General features: G+C 31.9%; 3 protein-coding genes across 5 annotated transcripts; all 3 read right to left on the minus strand.

Moving 5' to 3' along the window:
• Positions 1–4,290: 4,290 nt before the first annotated feature.
• LOC114415304 (F-box protein FBW2-like) lies at positions 4,291–7,221 on the minus strand. 3 transcript variants are annotated; one of them, XM_028379923.1, is made up of 4 exons: positions 7,080–7,221; positions 6,796–6,963; positions 5,639–5,951; positions 4,291–5,322 (listed from the first exon to the last, which is right to left on the minus strand). In XM_028379923.1, exons 3-4 carry the CDS (start codon positions 5,944–5,946, stop codon positions 4,665–4,667), a joined length of 966 nt encoding a protein of 321 aa, XP_028235724.1. In that variant the 5' UTR covers positions 5,947–5,951; positions 6,796–6,963; positions 7,080–7,221; the 3' UTR covers positions 4,291–4,664. The 3 variants fall into 3 exon arrangements, with proteins under 3 accessions (XP_028235724.1, XP_028235725.1, XP_028235726.1); XM_028379924.1 differs by having other exon boundaries at positions 7,062–7,186; XM_028379925.1 differs by lacking the exons at positions 6,796–6,963; positions 7,080–7,221 and adding an exon at positions 6,427–6,775.
• A 2,669-nt stretch (positions 7,222–9,890) lies between these two features.
• LOC114415305 (protein EXORDIUM-like 2) lies at positions 9,891–11,113 on the minus strand. Its single transcript, XM_028379926.1, has one exon. The coding sequence runs from the start codon at positions 11,001–11,003 to the stop codon at positions 10,044–10,046; it is 960 nt and encodes a 319-aa protein (XP_028235727.1). The 5' UTR covers positions 11,004–11,113; the 3' UTR covers positions 9,891–10,043.
• An 8,343-nt stretch (positions 11,114–19,456) lies between these two features.
• On the minus strand, positions 19,457–20,665 carry LOC114415306 (protein EXORDIUM-like). The gene has a single exon (XM_028379927.1). The coding sequence runs from the start codon at positions 20,562–20,564 to the stop codon at positions 19,638–19,640; it is 927 nt and encodes a 308-aa protein (XP_028235728.1). The 5' UTR covers positions 20,565–20,665; the 3' UTR covers positions 19,457–19,637.
• Between the last annotated feature and the right edge of the window lie 2,679 nt (positions 20,666–23,344).

Here is a 23,344-nt window from a genome sequence, read left to right on the forward strand (position 1 = left end):
AAAAAGGTAACCAAACAAACAGTCACGGCAACACTCTTTGATATACAATGGAAGTACCTTCCTGCATGTTTCCCTTACCTTCTTGGTGATCACTAATCTCTATTCTAATTTATTTGATTTTTTCATAACCCGAGAGAACGAAGGTGTATTAATGGCGTGGAGATATGTTATGAGTAATCCTCTGCAAGGATAGATATATATTAGACATAATTAATAAAAAAATTAAGTAAAATTAAACTAGTTTGACAAAAAATCAGTTATTATTTTAATATATTTTAATTTTTATTAATTGTATATGATAAATGCTGTACTCACCTCTTAATTATCTCATGCTGCTAAGGAGAAAGTTGACAACGAAATAAAAACACAGTTTAGTTTAGTTGGGCATCGTTTTTTTGTGTGGATATTTTGCGGATAGAGATGTAGGTAATAAAGGAAACACGCGTCCCATATGGAGCAGTAAATGCGAGGAGATAAACAAGACAATGTTGTGAGGCCTATGTCTATGTTAATCTTTCTAACTCGAGAAGAAAACAGTGAGAAGTGAGAAAATTGCTATAGTGACTCTTAATTATCCTTATTGAGAGGAGAATTTTAATTTTTATCTTTTTAGGGGATATCTTTTCTTTTTATTAATAAAGCGAATAAGTTCTGCATTCTAAAATTCCCGCCTATTTTGCATGTCATTATCCCGCTAATTTTGCATGTATATGTTCACGTACATTAAGTCTTTATTTAACGTGGGAAGATATTGTCAGATTTTTTTTCACATTAATTACTATACTCTTTGAATCATCCACCTACCTATTATCAAAAGAATTTTTCCCCATTAATAACGAAACTGTTTCAATTCTCCAATAATAACGGTGCACGCGCTTTGCACTTTAATGCTGGTTATGATATCAAAATTTAAAGTCTTAATAAACGTGCTAAACCAACCAAAACTGGTACATTATCCCTCTGTATGGAATACCGGGATGTCCAATTAATCTTTTAATGTCGGGAGTTTACAAATTATAATCACAGTCGTAAGACTCATTAAATCCCACCATTAATATTTTATTATTGGGAGTTTACAAATGATAAACACAAATGAAAAGCTCATTAGCTCCCACAATTATATAAAGAACCAACTTCCTTTTTATATCACATTCATCTTGCCTTTGGTTAAAAGACAAATAAATTCATACGTAGTTCCTTGCTCATTACAATGGCGAATTGAATCGGGTTACACAATAGAACAATTAATCCCAGCCAATGGATCAAATATAGTGGGTAAGCTTTTGACATTCAAATTAAAGAAGAATGGTTCTGTGTCCCGAAAAAAAACTGTAGAATTGTTCTTAAACTATTGATTTGCCTTTATAAAGATGAGTTTCGTTGTGTTGCGAAAAGATGTACTATGTAGTCTTTTTTCTTATTATTGATATAGATTCTTTTTTCTTCAATATTCTTATTCATTATCGTATTTTTACTATTTTTTTTCTTCTTCCTTTGAAACATTTGTCATCCTAACTTAATTTACACAATAAAAAATGTACTGTTGTAGGTCAATTGCAACAAAGGATAAAACAAGCAAAACAATTTTGACAGTGGAAAAGCTTCAAAGGAGAGAGTTGTTGCATCAGTTTTTTTAAGCTTCTTATTCTGGCACAAATGTACTGTTTTATGTCAAGCTTCTTATTTTATCACTCTATTTTTATGAAATTATCTGCAAGTGATGTTTCTGCATCAGTTTTGTTATGAAATACTATGTTATCTTTGTTTTTTTTTTTTTATGTGATCTTTTGAAAATACAAATATCATCTAAGCTTACTAATATATGTTTTCTGCTTTGAATGCAAACAACGTTTGCATTCCCTATTTTGTCAAATAGCTTTACCCTCAAAATTAAACAACGATGTTTCATTTTGTCGATGAGAAGGATAGAAAATGTCAAAATGGTCTTACAATTTGAAGTGGGAGAATACCACGCCACTATGCGAACTTACCAGAGGATGAGAAAAATGTTGCAAATTTCAAGAAGTTTAAGGAAAGAACTTATTTAAGAAAATGTTCCCAAATTTCAATCGAAGGTCTTTTAAAAAATTAGCCTATTATATATTTTCTGCATGTTTAGTTTATGATCATGTATCATGTATCATCTATCATTTCTATTTATTATTATCAGTATGGTTAATATACAAGATAAGCCTTGTTTTTAAATTTAATTATTAATTAAATCTAGCAACTATCGATCTGAACAATCCAATGGTCTATATCATTTTTATGCAGGTGTTCTGATAATTGCTCAGTTTTACCAACTACAAACAAAACATGAAGCTTGGTTACATTATATAGTAGACAACAAGTTTGAAATGAGCAGTAAGCTCAATTTGATGAAACTATTATGCTTCTGTTTTTACTGCACTTTGGATTTAAAGCACTTTTGTTTATCCAAATTAAATACTCTACGCTATCGAGTATGAACCTTAAATTTTACCCGAACAAGTTGTTGAACTTATTTTTCCTTTTTCTTTTCTAACATAACGTTTCTGCACAAAGGTATACTGCAACTTCAATTCTAAATATGTTTATCATATCCTTCTTCTTTTCTCAAAAAATTGGGCAAAAGTTTCTGCACCTTGGTCAATTATATGTTCCTACCAAAGTCCGGTTTGAAGATCTTGAGGGTACTCAATTAGGATTCAGGAGGCTAGAAAAATATGACAACAATGTGGAATGTATTAATGAAATCAGAAATGTCAAAGAAATTTTCTGCCTTACAAAGGAGAAGGAATTTTCAAGATGAATGTGAATTTTAGGTCTTCTATTTGTCTAAAAATTGCTACAAAATATGATTTCGTTATCTTATAAATGTAACACAGAAATGATCCTAGAGTCCTCTATGTTAGAGTAAGTATCATCGGTGGTCACTGGTCAGTAGTTAAAAACAATTTACAGGACATGTGTTTCTCCTTACATTTATATATTGGGTTTTTTTTTTTACTGAATTGTCGTTGAGCAAAAACCCCACAATAAAAGATATATTAAGACCCTGCTGAGTTAAACATAGAGGTTACATCATGCAATAAAGAAGCATGAGTAAGACACAAATCATATCATCCTTTAAAATGTTGAAAATATATATACCTATAAATAAAATCATCAAACCAACTATGTTGTAGAAAATAATATTTCTAATTGTCTTTCTATTGGATTTCACTTAATAGACTCATTATGTTAAATAATTAGTTATTACAAAACAAATGTTAAAAAGAATAACCTGTGCTTCGCACGGGAAAACCGACTAATATAATTTAATACTGTACTATTCAACCAGAGAAGTGAGAACTAAACATTTGTTAATCGTAGTGTGTTTGCAAACATGATTTTTCACGTTTAATTAAAAGCGAAATTAGTTTCAACTTTTATGTTGGATGACCCTGAATATAATGATTTCCATTTAGTGTGTATTTGATTTGATTTTAAAGAATTGATTCTTGAGTTTATAATTGATTTTAAATATATTTTTATATATTTGATTTTATCTTATAAAAGATTTTAAAATTAATTATAAATTTAAAATTGATTTTAAAATAGCTGAGTTAGATAAAAAAATTAAAATTAAAATTTATTCCTAACTTGATTTTATAAAATAAATATTTCAACATAAATCTCATCACTTTCAAATCAATTTAAACCAAAATTAATTCGCAAAATCAATTTCATTTAAAATTGATTACCTCGTCTAAACACATCCAAACTCGCACGCACTTAGTGTAACCCATAATCGATTTTGGGACAAAAAACTACGGTGACCGTGAATTTTGATAAACAACTATAGTGTGACCACGATTTTTTTCTACCATGTCTCCACCTTAAACACGCACTTAATGAACACGTGAATACATGAATTTGATTGGTACCTGAGACAGGTGTTGACTCATACAGAGGCAACAAGAAAGTCCACGGGAAAGAATGCTGCTTTATTAGCTCCATGAAGTGAAGTCATCAAAATCGCGGATCACAAAAAAAAAAAAAAAAAGTGTTCACGGGTCCTCTTTGAAGATTGTTGGCAAACAGATAATTAAGATGATCTCAGAAATTATCAAGTGCTCTCAAATCCAAAAAGTTGTATACTTTAGGTTATCATAAAAAACATTTTTTACCTGAATTATAAGATTAAGAAAATTACAGCCCACATAAAGTGTTACCTGTTTTTATATGGAATAAGGGTAAGATTTCTCATGGAGAGCCTAAGAATCTCTCGTGGATGACGGACCCTATATGGAATAATGCTTGCTTACATTTTCAACAGTTAATTTATTACAACAATAAAAATCCGAATCCAATTTGACAACCTCATCAAACAGATATTTTTTCAAGAAGGTACAACATCGTAATAAGCCAGATGTTCCAATTACAACATGTAGACCTCTAACATGTGAGAAACAAGGGAGCTTTCTCTTTCCCTTCCTTTTCCTACTTAAGTAAGAAATCTAAGGTAGGTCAATAACAATCTCACTCGATTATGCATATGCTAGGCAGAGCAAGCCAAACATTACTTGAAGGAAAAAAAAAAACACATCATTCAAAGAGCACATAAAAGAAAAGTAGAAGCATTAGTTACAAGAGTAGAAAAGCATACAATTGATCACAAGTAATGCAGCAGCTATAGCTTCTTACGGAGATGGAGGCCAATACATTCCTGCATCTTCTATCCCTTCATAAAACCCGAACTGAAGCTCATCTAGCCTCGCTTCATCATCCCACATTCCATCGTAACTATCACTATCATCAACATAGTATTCTCCCATGCCACCAGCCACAAAGTCCCAGGCCAAGTACTCTGATGAATCAGACACATCTGAGAAATCATCCCAGCCATCACTCTCATAAGTGTCAAGAACCAAAGGCCCCAAAACCTTCAGTTTTGGAAATTTCTGCTTTAAAAACATGTGGTCAAGTGTCACACCCCAACACCCCCTTTGATCCAAAAATTCAAGCTTAGGGCAGTTTGCAAGTATTTGAAGGACACCCGAAGTGCTGATAAGATGATAAGCCATTTCAAGATGCTTGAGCTTAGGCATTGTGGAGGCAATTGCATATGCTTCATCGTCTTGATGCGGCTTCTCCGCAGTATCCAATGGGTGCATGTTTCGACACAACCCTTCTAGAAGCTTGCAGTTCTTGCCAATCATCTCAAGCGCATAGGGACCAATTTTAATACAGTAGCTCACATCCAAGAAAGAAATCATAGAAAGCCTCCCAGCAATCTGTTCCACAATGGAATCATTCATACTGCTCCTTGGCAGTCGCAATGTATGGAGGGAACAGGCACTTGCAAAAGAGTAGAAGGATTTTGTATAAGAAAAGATGGCTAATAGGATCCAGCTAACAAGTAACACCACCTTCATTAATTTAATTTTCTTCCAGCCCAAGAGATATACAATGTCCTAGGATATCAACTTAACTAAATGAGTACTATTTAATGTGAAATAACAGCATTAAAACTATACTAAAATGAGTCAAATTTACAGCCTAATGCTACACTTGTCAGCACTTAGCACAATAATCAGAAAACTACTTATCCACAAGATTTACCCTAAAGTCTTAAACTGCATGTTATTAATTAAAATTGTGCACTTCGGCTTACTTTTCAGCAATGAAAGTGAAGATGCTCTCAGTTTGGAGGCCAGAAACACTGAGTTTGCGGAGGGTTCCACAACTTCTTGTGATAAGCATCTCAAGTAGCCGATCGAGTTGGTCGGGCTGGCATCGGTTGCTCCAATCCTTGATGTCTATCTCTTGCCAGCAGTAAGGTCCAGTTACTGCATTAGCCCATGATTTGCACACCCTGGGGATCACTGTTACCCTCTCCTGAAGAGAAAGATTGGTGAAGATTACCCCGAGCGCATCAGGAATCAATTCAGCCCAACTTCGAAATTCACATGCTTCCTCCATCCAATCTATAAAATAACAATTTTGAACAGAGATGCATATAATAATTAAAAGCATTAAATGCAGAGATGCATATAATAATTAAAAGCATTAACAAAAAAAAATGGAACTCTTCACAGAAAAAACAAAGATGAAAAAGCATATTCCAGACTCAGTGATTCACACCCACATACACCAAAATATCTGTCACAAGCATGTGAATGAATAGTTCAAATTGAAATATTCTCTGAATAACCAGTAAAAAAAGGAAGCATCTTTCGGAAAGGGTTGGAGAGATCGAAAACTGGAAGATAAGGGGAATTTTGAGGGCACAAAATTAAACTTGCTAAATTGAAGATAATTGAAAAAATCTCAACTTTACATGTTCATCTCACAGACATCCCCAACAACATGAAGCAGAGAAAATATAAAGGCAAGAAAATTCCCTCCCGACAAAAAATAAAAATGTGAATTTTTTGCCTAACAGAACAGAAATTGAAGTACATTTTTTTTTTTTTTGCTTTTCCAAAGCAAAGCCACCGCAAGCTTGGGAGAATGCTAAGAATCACACATAGTCCAAGCAATCAACAGAGAGTCAAATATCCTTGCTGAGAAAACTCCAAGGAAAAAGAGGGAAAACAAAAAGGAAAAAAAAAGAGAAGAAATTTAGTTTTGAAGATGCCAAATCTTGATTAAATAAAAAATCCACAAATTGATTTCTTTTTCTTTTTCTTTTTTTTTTGGAAAGTGTAGGGAGGATTCTGATTTCTTAGTTTCTTGAGTAAATAAACAAAAGGGTAGGTGGGTAAGAGAGAGAAACAGAAAATGAAAAAAAGAGTGGCATGCAACAAAAAGGTATGAGATTTAGAGTACCCAGAGGGAAATCTTGTGTTGGTTGGTTGGAGGAGGTGAATTATGGAAGCAGTTGGCGTCTAATCCGGCACATGCGCCGGGAAAGAGAGAGAGAGCGAAGGGGAAAGCTACAAAACAAGACACGTCTTCCCACCTACCTACCCTCTCCGATTCAATGCAACCACCAAGCTGCAACAAGAACAAGAGTAAAGACACGGTGTAGAATAGCAAGCAAAGAAAAAGAAAGGTACAAAGTGTAGTGTGTAGCGTTTAGAGTAGAGAGAGACTGAAAAGGGCCAAAGTACTTCTGTTTCTGGATGGATGGGATGAAGTTGCAAACCGATGGATGGATGGATGGAGTCCTTTCAAGCAAAAAGAAAGGACCAGTGTTTGCGTATGGATACGAAAAAGAGAGCACAAGCAAATATAAAATATCAATGTTTTCTTACTGCAATACTCAAACTGTCAATTTTGTCTTCGCCTAGAAGAAAGATTTTTAAACAGCAAGTAAAGAAACACATTAAATTGTCATTAAAAGGTCAATTTTGGCAAGAAAACATGACACACATTTAATGCCTTGTCATCGCCACGGTACTACCACCCACTAATTGAATTCACTTCTTCCCTTCTTAATCTTGTGTTTGTATGAGTGTTAAGTAAAAATTAATTTTGATGATAATTTATGTTTGAATAATTTTGGTTAAAATTAGTTTTCGATCAAATTTTAGTATAATTTTTTTTATTCAATGCATAAATCATTTAAAATTATTTTAATTTAAAATTAATTATGAATTTTTTGTAACTAAAACCAAACACGTACTTATACTATTAAAAATTGTATTTTTAATACTATAATAAATGTTAAAATATATTTTTTATTATATTCATAATGTGCAATGACTAACACCCTAAATATAGGGAGGAAAAGAGAGAGGAAATACAAGTGGGTTTGGGGAAAGGGATTGACCGACACGAGTCGGTAACGACTAAAGAGGTTGACTGGAAGTGGTGTTGTGTGTGAGTGAAAGAAACTCTAATCTAAAAAAAGACTATACTGTGAGCTAGGGGTGAAGAAGATTCAAGTTGACTAGAGGACCAATTGTTGAATTTAAAAACAACAATTTTCGATGGGACTCCTTGTGGGTTCTCAATTCTGAGTAAGCTACATTACAGGTGTACGATCTTAAATGCCTGAGTTAAACCATTTCAGGGTTTTCAGATACTATTCATTATTAAACTAAAATATTTGACTGCTCTAAAAAATTTGGTGGTCAAATGTTTTTTCACACCATATTTATTTCTAGAATAAATCTTATTTTATTTTATTTTATATTTATCACACAAAATATATTTTCTTAAAAGAAATAGCTTCTTTATATTTTATAAATATACTTAAAATTAAATTTTAAGTTGAATTTTTTTTAAAGTTCAAAATATAAAATGTTGTGTGTATTTATGAAAAGTATTGTTTCATTTAAATTGAAAAGACATCTAGAAAAAAAAAGTGATTCTCTGTAGAAAACCATAACAGTGTTTTTTTCCATTGAAATAAAAAAACAATATCAAAAAATTTATAAAACTCACCCATCATGTTTAATTAACTCAACTAAATCCCCTTAATCAATGGGATTGGTTTTAGAGGAATGAAACTGAAAAAGGGTTGAAAGTTGTACGTATATGCAAGATGGCTGAAAGTTTAGAATTTTATGTGGAACCCACTGTGCCTAACTTCCATTTATTTTTTGAGATAAACATGAGTGAAAGTCGCATGTGAATGGAGACAGGGGCGAACGTATGTTATCGGGGAAGGGAACCTTGGCCCCTTCCGATTTTATTTTATTTTTCATTTTAAAAAATAGATTATTATTTACTTATTATAAAAATTTAATTTTTATTAAAAAAAAAGTCCATTTATAGCAATCAAAGAAAGACAGTATTAAAATATTTATAATATTCATATAGCATGCTCAAACTAAATAACTTAATTTTCTTTGATGATAAAAAAAATCTAATTTAAAACTGAATATTGTATTATTATTAAATTTTTCTTGAACACTTAATTTTTATCTCTTAACTTATTTTTAGATTATAAAATTAATAATAATATTATTTTTTAAAGAAATTTTAACTCAATATTATATTTTATCAAATTTCAAGTTATTATATAATCAGTTTTTATCTTATAACTTTTTAAATTATAAAATTACTAGAAATTTTACCATTTCATGCGTAAAAGTGTCCACTTAAGATGACATCGTTAAAATGGTTAATGTACTTAGGAGAACAAATAAAAATACCTGGTATATTGCTTAAAAAATTAGCTAGTAAATAGCTTAAAAAGGAAAGAAGGGTTAGAATAAGAAGTAACATAATAGCTTTCACTAATTTAGACGTGTCTTTACTCTTAAAACTGTTATTTTAGTAAAAAAAAATTGCCATTGTCCTTATAAAAACATTATTAAAAAAGTTATCCAAAAATTCCATGTTTCAGTTTATATTCTCACTAGACCATATACGTGTGTTTTAACTTTGACGTTTTTAAAGGTTATTGACTTCTTTTTTTTTGGTTAATTTTTAGGTCATTGCTTCAAAACACGAATAAAGCCCCACGGATGACCCGGAGGTTTATACAACAGGCCCAAAATAAAACGATACAGGAGGGTTTGAAGAAGCAGTGAGCTGGACACAAAAAATAAAACTAGAAATAAGTTGTTGACGAAACAAATGATGACCTGTTGAAAAAATAAAGGGCAGGTAATCAAAATGTTTAAACAACCTTAATTATTTTACAGTCCAATTACCATACCTCATTTTATCCCTGTTTTCAGTTTCATTTTTATCCATTGCTATATTTTTCTTTCTTTCTATTTTTCCCCCATGGATGTGAAATAAACATTTCCCTTTGAAGAAGGCTTCCTAAATAATATTTTCCCCCTCTTTCAGAATATGGCAAGATTTACATGCATTGCATGAATGCAAGAAAAAGACACAAAATTGCTATCAAAATTGAATTAGTATTACAGAATACAGACATCTCACCAAACAAAAAGCACCTCAAGCATCTTGATTATGCAACAAGACATTGCCTTATCAAAGAGAGAGAAACACAACTAATGTGGATCCTAAATCAATTGTAATTTTTATTTATCTTGTAAACATGATAATAACAATACTAAATATTAAATATGTAGAATAAATCAATATCCTCTTCAAAAAGCCAAGAAACATTTCTTTTTGGTCACGCTCAGAGAGAGATAAATATCAAACTATCAAACGAGCGTTTTGCATGTAGATGTGACGGGGTCCCACATCGCCGGTAAGAGAAACTTGCGACCGTGCACATCCAACGCGTTGTAGCTAGCTCCCGTTACGTTATCCACCAAAACGTTACCCGTGTAGCCCGGATACGCACCTTTTCCGAATATCCCGGCACACGCCGACACCGCCTCCAACGGCGCCGTCGCCGACCCTTGGTAGTACCCGTTCCCGAACGGGTTCGTTACCGCGCCGGCGAGAACGGTGGCCAAACTTATCACCATTCCGTCCACGCCGACATCGCCGTTCGGCGGAACGAGCGGCGGAGTCTGAGGGCCGTACACCTGCTGGTGGAACGGCCACGCGCACTCCCCGGGGCACTGCGTGGCCGGGTTACCCACCCACGCAAACGCAAACCTCTTCTTTTGAACCCTACCCGACCCGTGGGTCCCACATCGACTCATGCAGAATCCATCCACAGCCACGTCAGCAGAGGTTAGCAGAACGTGCATAGATTCATTGTGAGTCGATATGGGAATTGTTGTTGTTGTTAGTGAATTTTTGGAAGCGAGTGCGAGGAGGTCGCTTGTTTTAAGTGATTTACCGAGTGAGTAGGTGTTGTCGAGGGTTTGATTCCCTACGGTGAGGGTGCAGGGGCCTCCTCTGTACCTGGCGGTGATTCGCCACCACAAAAAAGGTGATGGGTGGTGACGAGAATGAGGAATGGAACCGAGGGATTGGATGAAATCAACGATGATGGAACGGTGAGTGGGGGTGAAGTTACCGTACCAGTGGATGTGAACGGTGACGTTTCCCTTAAGGAGTGGACCTTTGTGGTAGTTTAGGACAACCGGGTCTGGCTGAACCAAAGACAACATCTGATGGAAGGGCTTGGCTTCCCAAATGTTTGGAACATGGGATTGGACCAGTACTACAAGGGAGGCCACAACAAGTGCCAACCTTAAAATAATCATTGTTAGTCTGAGGAGTGGGAGGGTTAGATCAAGTTGAGCTTCCAACTTGAATGGGGTATTTATATGACATCATGGACTGGTTTGAGAATTGAAAGGAGGAACCTACCAGCTTGCACGCCAGAATCTTATCCACTAATGGATACAGATATAACCATCCTTAATAAGCTTCCATATTTATTTTTCTGAATTCGTGAAAATAAAAATTATCAAAACGCCAAACAATTTACTTTCTTTCAAATTAAACTTATAATCTTTTACCAACACTTATAATCACATAGTTAAAAATAAAAACATAAATTTACTGTTTAATCATAAATTGAATTTCATTCATGCTGTACAGTTCGATGACATTTGAGATTTTAATGAAAAAGTAATAAATTTATTAAGATGAAAAAGTAACTTAGAAATCCCTAAGTATACTTGTCACTTATTAACTTAGAAATGCCTAGGTTTACTATTCACTTATTTAACTTAGAAATGCCTAATTATACGTGTGTGTTTTCTAGCTAGATATTAAGATTGCTTTTCGGTGGTTGGAATACTTACAGATCAATTCAAAATGGAAGAGGTGTCAATAAACTGACAGAAGTCTAGGTTCTAACATCTATGGCTTGTGCTTGTGCACACTGTATGACTCGAACCTTGACATTGATATTCATATATCTTTAAAATAAGTATAAGTTTTTTTTTTATTTTCTTTCATCATAGTATTACTAATATCTCTTCTAGCTTTTTTTGCCCTCTTTCTTTCATTCTCTTCCTTTGACCACCTAGTCTAAAAATGGGATATCCACTGCACCTTAATGAAAAAGTGTATTATTAAAAATATCTTAATTGATATGAAATTGTTTAAATTCATCCTATATATTAAACAAACAACTATAGTTTCATAGTATTATTATTTTAATCTAAAATATATTGTTAACTTTAGAATATTTTGATCTAAGGAAAAAAGATATTTTAGAATCTTGTATTAGTGTTACCGCGTGAAGTACCCAACTATTCGGTCTCAGGAAGTACATTTGCATCAATTAAGCGGAAACCAGGTAAACCAAATAAAATTTGGTGACAGAAAAGAATAGCCCCACGCTGAAACTGGCAACGCGGATCAATAAAAATCAGCACTAAATAGCCTTAATCGCTACTTTTAAAATTGTTAGCATTTCAACTTCATGAAAAGTTACTTTTGATGAGAGTCATACACAAGCTTGTTAGAATTAATATTGAGAGACATGTAATTTATTTAGAGATTAATAAATAAATAAATAAACAATAATTAATGATTAAATTATAATTGGATTAAACAAGAGAAGTTAATAAAAATAATTATTACTTAATGAGAGTACTGATTATAAAAGGGTGAATATCCACTAATATGAAATAAGGTCTTTTTCTTGAAAAAAAAAGGTATTTTTTTTAACTCAGATGATCACAAATACAAAGAGATAAAAAAATAGTCAAAGAAATAAAATTTTATTTCTCTCATCTTTTAAAAAATCAAAATATACCATAAAAAAATCTTAATATAAAAAAAGATATGCATTATTTATTTATTATTTATATGAATCATATATTTAAAAATCCTAAAATTGTTAATCTAAGAAACTCTTAAGACTTACATGTGATACTAGATCTTTTGATTATTAAATTATGATTTTTTAAAAATGATTTATTTTTTTTTCAATTATACATGAATCTTAATTATAAAATTTAAGGATTTTAATTTTCTATGCATTTACTTTCAATTATATGTTTCCATAATATAATTTTCACATTAATTATGTTTTCCACCGCAAAATATGAAATTTTCCACCGCAAAATATGAAATTTTGTATCAAAGGAATATTATACCAAACTTTAATGGCATTGGCCTCGACAAAAGATTTGAACCTTTGTAAAGGTTTCAACGTGTGACGTGTTCAATGTATTCAATTGCTCAACATACGTATGTAAAGATCGGTCTAATTCATAGTTTCCAAAATTTTCTTATTCATGAAAAGCAAAGTCCTCCCGGCATGTACGTTAATTGAAAGGAATTTTTTGGAATTGGTATTCCAAGTTAGTTTTTCCTATTTCCGATCCCACTTCCTCAATTTTCTTTAATATTATTATTAAACATGATTAAAGAAGTGAAAGTTTATATCCTACAATTAAATTAACATAAATATTTTAAAATTGTCAGTAGCGATAAATATGTATATGTTATATATTTGCTTGAATGTGAATAGATTTTTATTATTTTATTAGTTATAATGTGAATGTATGATATTTATTTGGCCTCGAATGAAATTAATAAAATGGTTATAAATTGTTAATAACAATAAGTATGTTCAAGCCAAATATTTGGTTGAAATTAAGTGTATGATGGATTTGTTAGTCACCAAAGTGGCCAAATCTATAAGCAAGTCCAATTTTATCTCGATGTTTTAGATCTTGATCTTGGTATATTGTAAGAGGAAGTCTTCTACTATTATTGATGTTAGTAGCAATGAAGAGAAAACTCATTATAAAACTTGGGAAAGATCTAACAGACTTAACTTAATGTTCATGAAAATGACTATTGCAGACAGTATTAAGACAACTCTTCCTGAGACCGATAATGCTAAAGAGTTTATGAGGTTAGTGAGAGAACGCTGTCAAACAGCTGATAAGTCTCTTGCTGGGACATCAATGAGTACACTGATCACCATGGAATTTAATGGTTCATGAACATATCATTGAGATTACAAACATTACAACAAGACTTGAGACCTTGGAAATGACTGTAAATGAGAACTTCCTTGTTTAGTTTATTCTGAACTCATTACCATTTGAGTATGACCCGTTCCAAATAAGTTATAATACTATGAAAGATAAATGGAATGTGCATGAGTTGCACAATATGTTAGTTCAGGAAGAAATGAGGCTTAAAAATCAAGGAAGTCACTCAATCCATTAGGTAAGTCATCAAGGGAATCAAGGAGTTGGAAAGAAATTTGTGAAGTAGCATGATAAACGTAAAGGGCCATTAAGGATCAATGACGACTCTTTGCAAATCCAGAAGAAGGTATTAAAGGGCAATAATTGTCAATTTTGAGGGAAATCTAGACACTTTAAGAAGGATTGTCCAAAGTGTAAGTCTTGGTTTGAAAAGAAAGGTGAGCTTAATGCTCACGTATGTTTTGAATCAAACATAACTGAAGTGTCCCATAATACATGGTGGATTGATTTTGAATGTACAACTTAAGTTTTTAATACTATGCGGGGATTCCTTACAATTCAAACCATAAAGCTCAAATGAGAAGTTTGTCTTCATGAGGAATAGAGTGAAAGCTTCAGTGGAAGCAGTCGAGACTTATTGTTTAAAACTCAACACTGGACATCATTTAGATTTAATGGAAACTTTTTATATACCTAGTTTATCTAGTAATTTAGTTTCATTATCTAAACTTGATGTTACCGGATACTTTTTTAATTTTGGTAATGGATGTTTCAGTTTATTTAAACATAATAATCTCATTGGTATTGGTGTTCTTTGTGATGGTTTATATAAATTGAAATCAGATGGTTTGTATGTTGAAATTGATTTAACTCTCCATCATAATGTTGACACTAAACGTAGTTTAGTGAATGAACGACATGTTTTTTGGTGGCATAAACATTTAGGTCACATTTCTAGAGAAAAGATGAAAATGTTAGTAAAGACTAAAATTCTTTCTGATGTAGATTTTACGAATCTAAATATTTGTGTGGATTGTATTAAGGAAAAACAAACAAGACATACAAAGAAAGAAGTTACAAGAACAACTCAGCTTCTTGAAATTGTGCATACTGATATTTGTGGACCTTTTGATGTTAATTCTTTCGGAAAGGGAAGATACTTTATCACATTTATTGATGATTATTCATGTAACGACTATGTCTACTTAATGCATGAGAAATCTTAGACAATGAATGTCTTAGAAATTTACTTGAATGAAGTAGAAAAATAATTAGATAGAAAGGTGAAAGTTGTTAGGTCTAATAGAGGTGATGAGTATTACGGAAGATACAATGAAACTGGGCACACCCATGTTCATTTGTTAAACTCCTTCAGAAATGTGACATTTGTGTGCAATACACAATGCCTGATACACCACACCAAAGTGGTGTATCAAAAAGGCATAATAGAACTTTAATGAATATGGTTATGAATATGTTAAGCAATTCAACTTTACTTGTATCTTTGTGGATGTATGGCTTGAAAATTGTCATGTATTTGTTGAATAGGGTTCCTAGTAAGGCAGTTCCAAATACACCTTTTGAATTGTGCATGAATAAGATACTTAGTATAAGACACCTGCATGTTTGGAGTTCCCAAACAGAAATAAGGGTTTATAATGCACAAGAAAGAAAATTGGATGCAAGAACAATCAGTGAATATTTCATTGATTGTCCAGAAAAGTCAAAGGGGTATATGTTTTATTGTCCTAATCATAATATGAGAATTGTCAAAACTAAAAATGCAAGATTCATTGAAAATGATGAAATCAATGGGAGTACAGTTCCACGAGATGTGGAAATTAAAAAAGTTAGAGTGCAAGTTCCTTTAGCTTGTACCTCTAGCAATAAGGTGATTGCTCATTTAGTTGTTGTTCAAAACAATAATGAAGAAAAGCAACACAATAATGAGCCCATGATACATAATGAATCTATCATGGAAGAACCACGAGAAGTAGAATTAAAACGAGAAAAGGAGACCAACTATTTCGAATGATTATGTAGTATACTTACATGAAACACAAAATGACTTGAGCATTAATGATAATGATCCAGTTTCATTTTCACAAACTGTAAGTTGTGATAATTCTAAGAGGTGGTTAAATACCATGAAGAAAGATATAAATTTCATGAAATAATGATATTTAGGACCTTGTAGAGTTGTCAAATGATTGTAAAAGAGTTGGTTGTAAGTGGGTCTTTAAGATTAAACGTGATTCTCGTGGCAACGTTGAACGTTACAGGGCTAGACTTGTTGCTTAAGGATTTACTCAAAAAGATGACATTGATTATAAAGAGATGTTTTCATTAGTCTAACGAAAGGATTCTTTCAGGATTATCATGACATTAGTAACCCATTATGACTTTGAGCTATATCAGATGGATTTGAACACTATCTTTCTTAATGGAGATTTAAAGGAGAATGTTTATATGGACCAACCAATGAGGTACTCAATTGAAGAAAATGAACACATGCTATGCAAATTAAAGAAATTAATATATGGTCTTAAGAAAGCTTCTTGCCAATGATATTTGAAGTTTAATAATATCGTTGTTTCCTTTGAATTTAAAGAAAATATTGTTGATCAATGTGTATATCTGAACATCAGTGGGAGTAAAATTATTTTTCTAATTCTGTATGTTGATGATATATTGCTTGCAATTAATGATCTTGGTCTTCTTCATGAGACTAAGAAGTTTCTCTCTAAACCTTTGAAATGAAATATACGACTGAGGCAAGCTATGTGATAGGGATATAAATGTTCCAAAATAGATCACTAATAACTGTTAAATATAAGTTATTTTTTATACTAAAAATATAATGGAAATATCCTTAAAAGTGATTATTTAGCCATTATTTATGCTTAATTGTTAAGAATTGATGTTTTTCTTATTCATGGCTTGCAGATATGAAAAGGAGGGATTAAAAGCCTAAAAGATGAAGAAAATAGAAAAAATTTGAAAAAAAGGCCCAATCCAAGATGCGTTCAGCGCGAATACTTGCACCCTTGCTAAGCGCAAAAACACGCACTGATGCTAAGTGAGAGGATGCATGCAAAGCTAGAGGATGCGCGCTAAGCATAAATACAGACACCCGCACTAAGCACGAGTACACAGACCTAAGTTCACTCCAACAATTATAAAAAGAGAGTCAAGCCAAAGAGAAAAAACACACCAAGTCTTAGAGCACTCTCATACACACCCAAATTCCAAAGTCTGAGAACTCTCACTTAGGGAATTCTTTCCTCTCTTCCATTATTTTCTGTTCCATTTTTCCATCCATTCTCTTTCCATCAATTTATAAACTCATTTTCAAGTGTAAGGCTCTTTATGGCTATGAAATGCTAAACTCTTCGTTAGGGTCTGACAGACCTAAAAAGTCAAAAGTGATATTATATTTCATATCTATCAATGCAAACAAGTGTTTTCTTTCCTATTATTTTTTCTTATTTTTATTTCATGTATCATTTATCCTTGCATCATCTTTAGGGGTTAGGTGTTCGACAGAGGACAATCCTTAATAGAGGTACAAGGAAGGTTTTACTTGCATCAATTTTAGGAATTAGTCATTCGGCGGAAAATAATTTCTAATAAAACTAAAAGAAATGATATCTTAATAGAAGTACATCAGAGAAAAATCTCGTTATGGAGAAAAAGAAAAATACACACGTTTATCTATTATTTATGATAATCATATATTCCAATATCATATTAATTTTTAATAATTGTTAATATAAAAAACACTTAAGACTTAAAATGTTATTTATAACCTTTTTTTTTAAAAAAAAAAAAAAAACTCTTGTTTTATCCGTATCTCTCGATTATCACGGAACAACAACTTGTGGATTAACATACATTATTTGCTTTTCCAGATGGTTGGTATTTTGGTGCGCCTATAATAAAAGGGCAGATTAACATGCATTAAAATCTAACTCAGTAGATATTTTATTATTATTATTATGGTGATTATATATAATTTGTTCTCTATTTATATGTATAAAAATGTTCTGTCAAGATAGATTTTTCGGGTGATTTTTTTGTTGTTAAGATAGATAAAAACTTATTTTATAGATCGTTGAAAGTATTTTAGTGGGAAAAAAAACTACTCTACGCACTTTATTATAATAAAGTTTTAATAAGTTCATCTTATAATTAATAATGAAAAATTATTAGGTAATCTTCTATCTTTTGTTTCAATCAATATTTGCATGCATAATGCATATTAAAATTTTATAATGTATATAAAAAACTAATAACACTTAATTAAGTCATGTTAAAGATTAGTAGAGATTATATGATATTTCAAGAACATCTAATAATTTCTCATATCATAAGACATTAAAATTTTGTCTCATTATGAATTAATCAATCATATTTTTTATATTTAATATATCATTTTATATAAATTAAAACCATGGTTATCATAATGTTAAATTATGAAATATCAGTTTCCATTTTGCCTTCTACCAAAAAAATTGCATTTGAATAAATATATTATTATTTCATGAAATAATATGAGTAAATATTGATTATGTTATTAAATTAAATTTGCCATTCTATTTAATTAATTGACTCTTTGAGAGGTGGAACGTAACAGGGCGAATTAACACTAAACTTGCACTAACACTTGCCCCACCCACTTATATTATTGGGAATCATGCTTATTTAATTCATAAATTTTGTTGAGTAAATGAATCATTTTCAATATTGATTAATCCTGTTTTTTTGTCGTACAAGAAAGTGCTACTTTTAAGTTTTAAGTCATTTTTTTTCTTTTGGAAATTGTGGGACATTTTTCTGATTGATTTTGGCTCATTTGAATTCCTTTATGAGACTAGTTCCTGTTGGACTGTCGCATTACGAGGATTATGTATGGATCTGAATTCCCTACGTTCTTCATGTGGGTAGGATTAATTTGCTGCATTTACGTATTCAGCCAATGAACTGTTAAATAAAGATCAGATGACTCGTTTTTATCGATGTGGCAAATATCTAACTTAAAAATACACATGCATTCAAAATGTGATTTATTGGATATTCATTCATCAAAGTTTCGATTCATGCATGAACGTGTGTGAATATAGGAAATCCATTTCCGATTTTGCTTGTGATTCAAACCCACACTTTCATCCTAAGCAATCGAAACTGTTTGTCATCTCAACTCAGTTTATTATAAGTGATAAATCGTTACTTGACTGTATTTTTATTTTATTTTGTTTGTAGAACTTATGAGTATGCTTTAAGTGTGATGAATAGTTGAGGAAGGAAGCCAATAAAGAGACAAGAGCACCAAAGGAGATAAAAAGAAAATTTTTTTTAGCAATTTTTATTCAGCACGACCCATGCTGATCTACAGCTTGTGCTGAACTTGCAAGTCATGTTAATTTAGTATGATCCATGTTGAATCAACGCCCGAGATACTCGTAAAAGGTCCTATTGTCCTTTAAGTTGCAGCTTATTTTAAACATTATAAATAAAAGTATAAAAGGCCTTTTATGTCATGTTTTATTTTATTTAAAAACAACAAAAACTTTCTTATAAATATTATATGATGTTAAATTATTATCTGATCATGATTGATTAAACTCTTTATAATTCGGATTGTGATATAGTTGTATCCTATCCCGGAAACATAACTAGTTTTTAGGGTGTGTTATCAGAACTTTTGATATAAGGAGTTATACAGCATGTGTGTGTTGTTGAGGACTAGAGAATGGAAATACCAATAATTGAATTCACATATACTATATGTTTTGCTTTGGTACATTGAACTTCATATATTTATTCATCCGGATAACAATGAATCTATAAACAAATAAAGAATCTCTTGTGTCATAGTGTATCCCTAACATGGAACAACAATAATATTAAGCTAGCTAAAACCGTGCGTTTGTGTTACGCCAGAGTAGAACAAGCTGAAGTGGTAGGGTCAAAGAGTGCCGGCAACAAATATTTGCGGTCACTGACGCCGTTAGCATTGTAGCTAGCGCCGGTAGTGGGGTCCACCAAGAGTTCCCCAGCGTAGCCAGGGTAAGCGCCCTTTCCGTACACACCGGTGCAAGCGGAAGCGGCTTCTAGCGGAGCCTCTTTGGGTCCTTGGAAGTAGCCATTTCCGAAAGGGTTGGTAACGGTCCCAGCCAATAGGGTAGCCACGTTGATGACCATTCCGTCAAGGCCCACGTCGTTGTTGGGCGCGACCAAGGGCGGGCTCTGTGGGCCGTAAATGGGCTGCTGGAAGGGCCACGCGCATTGGCCCGGGCACTGCGTCTCCGAGTTCCCCACCCACACGTAAGCGAACTTGCGAGGACCCACCGAGGAGCCATGGGTCCCGCACCTACTGGAACAGAATCCTTCAACGGTTACGTCCGAGGATGTGAGAACAACGTTGATGGCGTCTTTCGAGGCACCCTTGGATGCTAAACTAACAATGTTGTCGTTGGTGAGTGATTTTCCTAGGGAGTAGTTCTCGTCGAGGATTTGGGTACCGAGAGTGAGGGTGAGTTTTGGTGAAGACTTTATGAGTTGGTAGTATTTTTGGGTACCTTTCCACCACGTGGCGACGGATGGTTGGGCTGTGGATTTGTGAGATGAAAGGGAGGTGATGAAATCGGAGATGATGGCTCGCTGGGAAGGCTTGAAGTTACCGTACCAGATGAGATTGACGGAGATTTTGCCACTGAGAAGAGGGCCTTTGTGGTATTGGAACTGCAATTGTTGTTGTTGGTCCTTTTCACTCAGAATTCTTGCTGCTGCGCCCAAATGGAGCGCGGAAATTATGAGAAAGAGGTGTAAAAGAACACTTGAGGATACAAGAGAGGCCATTGATGATTTGTGTAAATGAAATGTGGTGAATGATCAAGTAGGGTAGGTTGTGGAGAAGATGGGTGTGGGAACGAGTATTTATAGGTAGGGAAGGGAATTGGAAAATTGAGAAGGAAAGTGTAAGGAAAGAGCCCTATATAGTAGGAAGTCAAATGAAGGTAGAGAGTCAAGCGTGGAGTGAAAGATGCCAGCTTGAAAACGCGTTGCTCTTCTAGATTCTAAATTCTAATGTTCATTCATTTGAAGTTTGTGCGGCGCGCTTTCATGTTTCCACCGTATTCTTTATTAGCTGTATAATATAGTATAGTTGTTATACTCGAACATAATTTAAAAATATGAATAATGATCGTCTTACAAATACTACTATGAGAGATACAGTATAAAAGCAATTGTAAATACATGTCGCATTCGGAGAGGACATGGCCAGCTAAGGCGAACACAGACAGACAACACCGGAATGCGACAAGACAAACCAGACTCACTGGTCATGAAGGGGCAAGCATTTTGTTTTCACGGATTTTGTGCTTGATCTGCTTCATAATTTAACAGATTCCAAATTTCAAAAACTTCAGGAACACTTCATGTTTTCGATACAACTTGTTTATATACCAGAGTTTTCTATTACTACTGGCTAGTAGTATTTGTTACTTCCTGTGGGTAATTTGGTAAGACTTGTATAATATATGCTAACAAAGTAACAATATAATATATCGGCTAATTAATATAATTAGTATAAAATATAGACTATCAATACAATGTTAGTATATATGGGTTATGTTTTTCAAGATATCTTTAATTATTTTTTAGTTTTTTTATTAATTACAAAATTTATTTGATTTTTTGATAAATACATTTTTTTTACTGATTTTTCAAGTAATTTTTAGATTTTTTTCAAATGATAACTTTTAATTTGTATATTTTCTTGTTATTTTTTTAAAAAAATATAATTTTATTATTTTTATATCATTTTATATTTTATCGTTATTTTTACAATTATTTTTATCAAATATTTTTAATTTAATAAGTTAATTTTTTAAATTTTTATTACTAATTAACTTTTCAGCTAATTTTCTTAAACATATTCATAATACATCATATTATTTGTATAAATTTACAATGTTTATTCTAACAATTTACTAATGGTATCAGTTATTTAATACAAACATTATATCGTATAAGCTTATCTGTCAAATTTCTTTTATACATTAAAATGATGGAAAAACTAAGCCTTGGATATATTTTGGTATGCAAACTTATAGGAAAAAATTAATTACAGTCCTACAAGGCTGCAAATATTAATTTATTTAAGAACAAATATTTTTTCATTCTTTTAATATAAATTAAATTAAAAGAATAATGAAATGTTTTACCAAAAAGGAAAGGAGTCGCTGAGTGGTGCTAAATTAATCCAATGGTCGAAATGTAAAAATCTAGGGTGGTAAAAGGACCCTCTCCCTCTCAAAAAGGACAAAAATGTATGTGATGCGGCTAACAAGGGCAGGACCAACTTGAGCAAAGAAGGCAAATTTCAGAACATTCTTTCTTGGTTAGATGAGATATTTTTGCACTCCATGAAAGATATTTGCTCTCTTGCAGAGTTCACTAGCTGTTGCTTTGAAATGGTTTGCTTTGCTGGAAGCTATGCAAATGCCATTTTTCTATACCGTGTCCACATAAATTATTTCTAGAATTGAACAAATACTTCTCAATCATAGTGTTCGATTATTTTCACCATCATATTTTTATAGCTACAGTGTAGGATTTTTTTTTTATTTTTCTAAAAAAATTCGCTTCACTCTATTACAGAGTGTCAGAGACAGATATGTATGTGAACTCGATGATTACTGGCTAGTCTTCGGATTAATAGTTAAAATATAATTTTGAAAATAATATAAAAATATTATAAATAATATAATGGTTAAAAGGAAAATGAAATATTAAAATACCCAAAAAATAATAACAAATAAATTTAAACAATCTTATTATCTATCATTATTGTTATCTTATGTAATAGAAAATCCTATCTTACCTAAAGAAAAAGGTAAAAATAATAAAACCTTATCTTATGAGTGGAAGAAGATAAATAAAATAAAATAAAGCCGGCCTTATATATATATAAAAGAAGTTAAGAAAATAAAGGCAAAGGAGAATAAAAATAAAAAACTAAAAGTTAGAAGTTAATATGTTAAAAAAAATTACTAAAATAGTGTCTCAAAAAATACTACTAGCTATTTAAAAAAATTGTGTGCCAAACACTATTAATAAGTTCAATAAACCTTTGCTTTAAAAAAAAAAAGTTAATAAAACTTTTTGGTTAGTAAAAAAAGTTGGATAATGGCTTATCAAACATGAAACATAATCAGAAGTATCATAAGTATATTCTTATATTTAATTAAGGGTTGTCTACCTGTCCCAAATAAAAATGAAGATAAATAATTTCATATTAGATGATCGAAAAAAATTAGATGAAAAATTTTGTGCATAAAAAAATCTAAACAAATGAATGTAATTTTATTGTACCACATAAAATAAAGTTATACAATCATATTTTTAGTTAAAGTTAGTTAGACAAACTCATTTAACTATATACATTTTATTTGAGATAATAAAAAAATATTTTTTTTTATGTGGAGACTAAATAATAGATAAATACTAATCAGGTATCCTAAATTATACACTAAAAAATGATGATAAAATAGAAGTTAGTTTGTTTTTACACACTAAAGTTACGATGATCAAAGTCTTAAGTAAGACTATAAATTTCAACCCTATGGATGAAA

This window comes from Glycine soja, chromosome 6 (assembly GCF_004193775.1).
Source record: "Glycine soja cultivar W05 chromosome 6, ASM419377v2, whole genome shotgun sequence".
Classification (NCBI taxonomy): Eukaryota; Viridiplantae; Streptophyta; class Magnoliopsida; order Fabales; family Fabaceae; genus Glycine; species Glycine soja.